At 36.6% G+C, this 8,469-nt stretch overlaps 1 protein-coding gene across 1 annotated transcript; it reads left to right on the top strand.

Moving 5' to 3' along the window:
• The first annotated feature begins 1,081 nt into the window (after nt 1-1,081).
• PTH (parathyroid hormone) lies at nt 1,082-3,767 on the top strand. The gene is made up of 3 exons (XM_035265881.2): nt 1,082-1,129; nt 2,919-3,009; nt 3,112-3,767. Exons 2-3 carry the CDS (start codon nt 2,924-2,926, stop codon nt 3,371-3,373), a joined length of 348 nt encoding a protein of 115 aa, XP_035121772.1. The 5' UTR covers nt 1,082-1,129; nt 2,919-2,923; the 3' UTR covers nt 3,374-3,767.
• Nucleotides 3,768-8,469: the final 4,702 nt, after the last annotated feature.

Below are 8,469 nucleotides of genomic sequence, written 5' to 3'. Positions count from 1 at the left end.
TGGAGCCAGGATGGGACCAGAGCTGAGAGAACTGATCCCACTCTGGAACCAGATCTTTGGTGGGAAGGCAAAGCTGCCTAAATGAGTCTTAGATATATCAAGGACATTCAAGGGGTTTTGATAGGTGGACCAGGCTGTAGCAATATTTGCGGTCAGACAGGTGACAGCATCCTGCCTCCATTAGGTTTTGGAGCAGGTTTTCATCATCCCCTAGGGAAAATGAGAATAAAGACCTAACACCTGGGGGAAAATGTTGCAAAGAGCTTTTGCTGTGATTTCTGTTGACTTTGCAAATTAAAGTCAAGAAGACTGGAGTTAAAAGAAGGGCTATATTTCTAGGCAGAAACTGAGGTAGTAAGAATCTGGTGTCATAAAGATTTCTGTTGAATTCCATCTTTTCCGCTTTCCTGGCCTAAGTTTTCTTATGCAACACTGGGGATAAGAACCTCCTTTAGTATTTTGAGTACTAACTTTAAAGGACTGCTGTGAAGATCTAGTGGGATAATATATGTAGTTAGGCATGCAGTTAGTGCTTATCAAATATTATTATTAGAGATTAAAATGCACAAATAAAATATAAGTTAAATACATTTTAAAATAATTTCAGTTTTGAAGCTTTTAAAGTTATTATGTGCTAACAGTATTTTCTCAAATTGTTTTTAATACTTCCTTTAAGAAAAGGGTTATTTCTGTTTTTTTGAAAGATGACCAGAAGTGATGTGAATTGGCTGAATATGGCTTGTAATATAAGCATAACGTTTATGACTTATTACCGTAAAAATTTTACCAACAGCATAGTTATAACATATGTACTTATTTTTGGATTTTACTTTCAAATATGATAATGAGTTTATCATAAACCTTTGAAATCAGTTTTTTTACAGTATAATTCAGATTCATCAATCCAGGTAGAATTTTTCTAGGTGGTATAATTCTGTATTTGTTGAAAGTCTTTGCATTAGCCCCTTTTCAGGTCAAATGCTGTTTCCCTTTTGGCATCCAGTTACCCGAAACTTGAGAAAAGTGTGCACCGCCCAATGGGTGTGCACATTGGGCTGCTCTGAACCTATAGTTGAGATCCAGTGAATTGGGAGTGACATCATCTGTAACAATAAAAGAGCCTCTCTTGGTAAGCAGAAGACCTATATATAAAAGTCACATCTAAGGGTCTGCAGACCAGTTTATCAGTCTTCTTTAGTTTACTCAATATCACTACTAACATACCTGAAAGATACCTGAAAGAAGATATTGTTCTAAGACACTGTGTGGTAAGTAATCTTAAAAATTCACTTCTGAATCTCAGGAGATTTTTGATAATCAAGTTATTTAATGAGTTCCTTTTCTACAAATACCATGTTGCTTCTTCAAGGTAAAATGCTAAGAGGATTGAGTTATGTTTAATATAAAATGCCACATACAAAATAAATTAATACTTCTAAAATACTCTCAAATCACAAAATAATTTGTGATTAAAGTCTCCTGAGATACCTTGCTTTTTAAAAATTTATCTGAAATTACAGCAAAAAATCATTAAAATTTGTCATGCTATGCTTTAATAAAATAGTATCGGTATCAAAATTTTGAAATGAAACAGGCTGATGGTGAATGAATAGTTCTGATTTAAATAATCACTATAAATGTATTAAGTGGAGTTAATATTCTATTTTTCCTGCAGAGTATTCTTATTTGGATTATTTATTTTATGGCTCATAAAGAGCCCAATCTGTATACTAAAGTTGGATAAGCTCAGTTTGACTAGTGAATATGTATTTCCTTTACATAAATGACAGTTCTATTCTGAAAACTTTATTTCTTTAATTTCATGAAATTGTATTACATGAATTTTAAGGGTGTTCTGCAACAATTCTTCAGCTTTTTTTTCATGATATTCTTATAAGAAGCCCATTTCCCTAAGGAAGCAAAGCAGATATGCCTGAGGTCACTAGGTGAATGTGAAAAAGCTAAGATTAGACTCCAGTGCTCCTGTCCTCTAGCTACAGTGCTTGTTTCTAACATAACCAAAAAATAAAATTTTTATCTGTTGCTCCATCAATAGCTTTATATTGTAAACAAAAATGTAGCAGATTATATTTCCTATGCTACTTCTAAATGATACAAATTCCCTGTAAAACAGGAGTACATAATTACTCTAAGTGCATGTTAAAAGGTAGCATACTGAGCTGAAGGTAAAGCACTTCTATAATAACAGCCTTTGCAAGTACCAAAATGCAGATTAAAACAAGAATATCCTATACTGATGTGAAACAAGGAAAGAGAAAAAAGTTATGTTAAAAGATAATTTAATAAAATAAGTTGAAGAAATAAGATACAAACAAGGATTCCATTTAGAGATGAAGCTCGAAATCCACATCACAAGTAATTAATTAGATGATTTTAAAATAATTTGACACATTATTTTTAACACTAGGAGAAATATGTATTAATTTAGTTGAAAATCTCTAAAACAGCACCTATTAGTTTGGTATTTATGTTTATTATTACAATGCCTGAAACGAAGTTTACTTAAGAAAAGGATTTGCTAAGTAAATAAAGTGTTAACAGTTTACCCCATTAAGAAAATTAGCCATTTTCAAGCAATTATAAGCACTGAGGAATAATCAACATAAAATGCAGTGCAGGAGGGAAGTCTCAAAAATAGCTCTTTCATTCCTCTGGTGGCTTAAGATTTGTATAGTAAAGCTTGCGCAAGAAATCTCCAAAAGATTCTTAGGAACATAACACTAATTTCTAAGTCAAATTATGTGTAAATATATTCTGTATACTAAAGTATCCATAAAATAAAGAGGTTGATTCCAAAAGCTTCTTGTGAAAACCAACCCAATTAGTTACTATTACATTACTATAGTTTGAAATATTAAAAATCTTTTTAAATACCTCCATTTTGCTTTTCTTTTTAGTGAAGATGATACCTGCAAAAGACATGGCTAAAGTAATGATTGTCATGTTGGCAATTTGTTTTCTTACAAAATCGGATGGGAAATCTGTTAAGTAAGTACTGTTTTGCCTGGGAACTGGATTTTAATGTTGGCTTTATCATTTAGAAGTGGGGAGCTAATGGGAAATGGCCCCCTCTGTTTCTCTTCTTCCCAGGAAGAGATCTGTGAGTGAAATACAGCTTATGCACAATCTGGGAAAACATCTGAACTCGATGGAGAGAGTAGAATGGCTACGTAAGAAGCTGCAGGATGTGCACAATTTTGTTGCCCCTGGTACTCCTCTAGTTCCCAGAGATGCTGGTTCCCAAAGGCCCCGAAGAAAGGAAGACAATGTCCTGGTTGAGAGCCATGAAAAAAGTCTTGGAGAGGCAGACAAAGCTGATGTGGATGTATTAACTAAAGCTAAATCCCAATGAAAAGGAAAACAGATATGGTCAGAGTTCTGCTCTAGACAGTGTAGGGCAACAGTACTCCATGCTGCTAGTTTTTCAAAGCTCTATTAAGATTTTCTTGTCTATTAAGATTTCCAAGTGCCAATATTTCTGACACACCAAACTACATGTAATCCATCACTAGCCATGATAGCTGCAATTTAAATTGATTATTTTGATTCTACTTTTATTCATTTAAGAGCTCTTTTAATCTTTTCTATTGTTTATTCTTTTTAAAGTACATTGTTGCATAATTTTTAAAAGAATAAAATTGCACTTTCAAACTTCTCTTCTACCTTAAAATTTAATGATCCTAAAATTTAATTAAAACAAAAAATTAATGATTATAAGTCTAAATAAATGAAGTATTTCTTACTCATTGCAAGTATCTTTTTGGTTATGACTTACACCCCAATGTTTACATTGACCATGAATGGTTAGAACAATACAAAGTATTTTTTTAATCATGTGTTTCACATTTGGATACTTTTAACATCATCCTTTTAGTTTACCAAAGTACTGGGTTTTGGGCTCCCAAATCTTCACTAGCTAAATACTGTTGTCCTCTTGATTTCAGGAAAAGAAATAAAATGCCCAGCAAAAAAGGGGGCAAAAGTGGTCTGAAACTTGCAGAAGTATTTGCCTCTGCATAAAAACCCACTAATCATAGTTCTAGTCTGAACTCAAAATTGCAAGAAATAGAAAGCTTATATCTATTAGAAGAAAATTTCACTCATTTATCTGTTGTTTGACAAATATCTATTTAGTGTTTATTATTTGTCATGTACTGTCTTAGGCACTGGCATACAATGGCAAACCAAACAGACATGCTTTCTGTCTTCATGCGGCCTACGATTTAATGGGGAAGACAGATAATATTAATACATCATTAAGTTCGACAAGTGCTATGTAAGCACAGCATAAAATATTGCAGGAATGTAAAACACAGAGCCCTAATGTATTTAGGTCAGTGCTGTCCAACAGAACTTTCTATGATGATAGAAATGTTCTGTATTCTGTGCTGTTTGATATGGTAGCCACATGGTCATTTATGTGAAATGTGGGTAGTGTGACTGATGACTGATTTTTATTTACTTATTTTTATTTTCAATCCCTTGGTCAATTTGAGTGATTTAAAATTTTTAATTTAAATTAATTAAATGTAAATAGCCACATATGGCTAGTGGCTACTATACTGAACAGCATAGATCAATCTCAAGATGATCCAGCTGAATAAGAAACATGAGTAAGAGTTAATCAGGTGAAAAGTAGAGTCCCTCAGCAGGTGGTATAGCATATGCAAAGGTCCTTAGTTGGGAGGGAAGATGGCTGTAATGTTAAAAGCTGAGATTACAAGAATGAATAAGATTCCATCTCTGGCCTCAAGGAGTTCACGTTCTAATGAGAAAGACAGATAGGTAAGCAAGTAATTGCAATACAAATGCAAAATACTGTGAGATACAGAGGAGAGAGTAGATCTGCCTGATGGAAGGAACAATTGAGATGGAACTTTAATGGCAAATACACTTTGAAAAATGTAGAATAGAAGAATATTAACATATTTCTTGTATTCTGATGGAATCAATCAAACTGTAGCTTAAATGCAAAGAAAATCAATTCTAAACAGAAAGGAATGTATTACAGAATTATAGAGAATGCTGAAGGAAACAGAATAGGAAAGACTCAAAGTCCCTGAGGGAGCGATTTTCTCTTCTAATAGCAGTAGCTGCCTTGACGATTATCCTGAGACTGCCCAGATCAGGAGGCAGCTGCCGTTCCAGAAACGCACTACACCTCTACCATCCACCCCAGCAAAAACGGATGTCCAACACTCTGCCTATTGACATCTGTCAGTGCCTTGTCATTGTAACCTTTGCTAACACTATCACAGTAAAATCAAACCGGTCCACAGCAATGCTTGCTAGCAGAAAAGAAGTGGCAGATCACCTTACTTCTGCCTTCCCAGTTTCACAAGAATGCAAGTAATTGGCTGATCCTTAGCTGCAGAGGTGTCTGGAAAATGTAGTTTTTACCTTGCCAGCCTAGGTAATAGAGGAATGCACACTAGAAGGCGGAGAGGACAGTGTCTCTGACTCCCTGGCAGAGAAATGCCACAGTGAGTATGCTTGAATATGTCCCCTTATGGAACTACATGAGAATTTCTTTGGGATCGTTACCCAGAAGTAGAATCATAAGATGTAAACGAATCTCACAAGCACAGTTTATACTCCTTCCGGTAGAGCTAAGCATTCCTGTTTCCCTATTTCCACCTCCAGTTTGGAATGATATGCCTTTATAATAAGTTTTGCCATATTGATGTCAGGTGGTAGCTCATCGGTTTTATCTGTGTATCTCTGATTATTAGTGAGATTGACCTTATCACTATATGTGGGTCATCTTGGTGGGAACTGCTTATTTACATTCTTTGCCATTTTTCTATTGGTTTTCTGGCCCTGTTGATTCTAAATTCTTTGTACATTCTAATTCAAATCCCTTGTTGGTTTTGTTTGTTTGTTTATGAGACAGAGCAGCCTCACTGTGTTACCCAGGCTAGAGAACAGTGGTGCAATCACGGCTCACTGAAGCCTCAAACTCCCAGGCTCAAGTGATTCTCCTATTCGACCTCCCAAGTAGCTGGAAGTATAGGTGCACACTACTATGCCCAGCTAATTTTAAATTTTTTTGTAGAAAGGGGGGGTCCCACTATATTGTTCAGCTGGTCTTGAACTCCTGGGCTCAAGTGATCCTCCTTCCTTTCCATCCAAAAGTGCTGAGATTACAGGCCTGAGCCACCACACCTGGCCCCATGTTGGTTTTAAATGCTACAAATATTTTTTCCCAGTGTGTCATGTATTTTCTGACTCGTTCTATGCTTTAAAAAAAACAAAACAAAACAAAACTTTAAAGGTCTTTTATTAGCATTAACTTAACAACTTAATAATATATTAAAATAACCATTCTAAAAAAGAAAAACTTGAAACATCTCTCTGTAGTATTGTCTCAAAAACTACAAATTGGACAACTGTCTGAAAATGCCAACTTTTCCAAAGGGTGAGCAATTTCACTATATTTTGCTTTGAATCTTGAACCTGAATTAATAAGAACTAGTAATAAAAAGAAAATTGGCAAGTTAAATCAGATGTTCAAAATAAGATTTAGTCAAAAGATACCTTTTAAATTTGTCAATGACTTAATAACCAGATTTAGTTATATGAGGGTGATGGATATACCCATCTTCATTGTAATGGTGGTTTCACAGGAATATATGTAGGTCAACATTTACAAAGCCATACACTTCATGTTTGTGGTGGAAAACTTTTAGAATTACAGAAAGGATTTTTAAAAGTGGGGAGAGAAGGGAACCTACCCTAAATGCCACCACCAAAAATGACCACTGTTCATATTTTGATTACTAAGTTTTTGGATTTTCTAACTCAGAGTACAATTCATAATTGACATATTAATTACAACTGAGTCAACTAAAGCATTTACATGTTAAAACAAGGAGACCACCCCCAACATTACCAACAGTATTTACTTCCTGCCATATAAAAGATTCCAAACTTATTTTGAGATGCCACACAAAGCCCATTATCCAACGTGGTAACTTTGGTTTCAAATTTTGCCCATTCATTGACTGTAGCAAAAATAGACTTAGGTACTCTGGGTAAGAGAGAAGTAGGGGGCAGGGATGTTGGGAGAGGTGCCACCACTTCTAAATGTCTGTATGCAGGGAGTCCAAACCTAAAACGGAGAAACTGACCCAGTTACAACAGGACTGAGACAACTGAGCCTATGATGACCACTTAGGTGCAGTTAGTTATGTTTTGTCTGCATTAGAAATCAACATTTGCCTTTCTAAAGGATTTCTTTTTACATATCTTGAAAGACAACATAGAGGAGTGATCCTGGCTCAGCGAAGGGAACTTGAGGCAAGCTGGTTCAGTACTTTGGGTCTCAATTGCCATCTCTGTAAAATAGGGCTTACAACCAAAATTCACTCAAGTACAGTTCATATACATAAAACACTTAGAACAGCTCTGCCCTTCCGCAGTGTCACTGAAGTCTAGATGGAAGACTCACCCCTTATTAACCTGGTTTGAAGGCCTTGTCTCACTGTTCCAGGGCTTGCCCTTTTCACGTGGCCTTCCCTTCTTTCATTCTTTATCTCTTGGCTTAAATGTCACCTTGATGAGGGCTATCCCTCAGTCTAGCTAAGCTTTCCTGCTATTTTCTGCCACTAAACCGCAGCTTATTTACTTCAAACCATTTTTGTAATTGCGAATACTTTGTTCACACTATTGTCTGTCACCATTTCCTGTGGGCAGCAACTGTTTCTGGTTGCCTCCATACCCCTGAAATAGTGCTCATTATGTAGTGAAGGGCAATACATACCTGTTGCGTGAATGAATGTGCCTTTGTGGGGAAAGGCAGACTGGGCTGCTCCGGAAGGAAGAGCAACCACTGCAACCTCTACCTCTGGGTTCAAGTGATTCTCGTGTCTCAGCCTCCCGAGTACCTGGGATTACAGGCACACCATGAATACGCCTGGCTATATTTTTAGTAGAGACAAGGTTTCATCATGTTGCCCAAGCTAGTCTTGGACTCCTGGCCTCAAATGATCCACCTACCTCTGCCTTCCAAAGTGCTGGAATTGCAGGTGTAAGCTACTGAGCCTAGCCACACCTGATATCATAAAGCATTGGGGCAGATGGGAAGTACGTGGCTAAGCAGATACTTCCCAATGACAAGTCAACACTAGGAAAGTACAAGCTTTGGTAGCAAGCTAGGCATCTTTTCCACAATTCCTAAACTGTTTGTTGTGCATATGCATGTTTTAAACAATATATGTTTTTGGTCAGGCACGGTGGCTCAAGCCTGTAATCCCAGCACTTTGGGAGGCTGAGGCAGGTGGATCACGAGGTCAAGAGATCGAGACCATCCTGGTCAACATGGTGAAACCCCGTCTCTACTAAAAATACAAAAAATTAGCTGGGCATGGTGGCGCGTGCCTGTAATCCCAGCTACTCAGGAGGCTGAGGCAGGAGAATTGCTTGAACCCAGGAGGTGGAGGTTGCGGT

This window comes from Callithrix jacchus, chromosome 10 (genome assembly GCF_049354715.1).
Source record: "Callithrix jacchus isolate 240 chromosome 10, calJac240_pri, whole genome shotgun sequence".
Taxonomy (NCBI): domain Eukaryota; kingdom Metazoa; phylum Chordata; class Mammalia; order Primates; family Cebidae; genus Callithrix; species Callithrix jacchus.
The sequence above is the reverse complement of the archived record's forward strand: the minus strand, read 5'-3'. Positions and strand labels throughout refer to the sequence as shown.

What these genes read in the sequence shown, in the direction of transcription:
- PTH (XM_035265881.2), top strand. Translation starts at nt 2,924, where the DNA reads ATGATACCTGCAAAAGACATGGCTAAAGTAATGATTGTCATGTTGGCA. An exon ending in TCGGATGGGAAATCTGTTAA is followed by an intron (nt 3,010 to 3,111) that starts GTAAGTACTGTT and finishes TCTTCTTCCCAG; the next exon opens with GAAGAGATCTGTGAGTGAAA.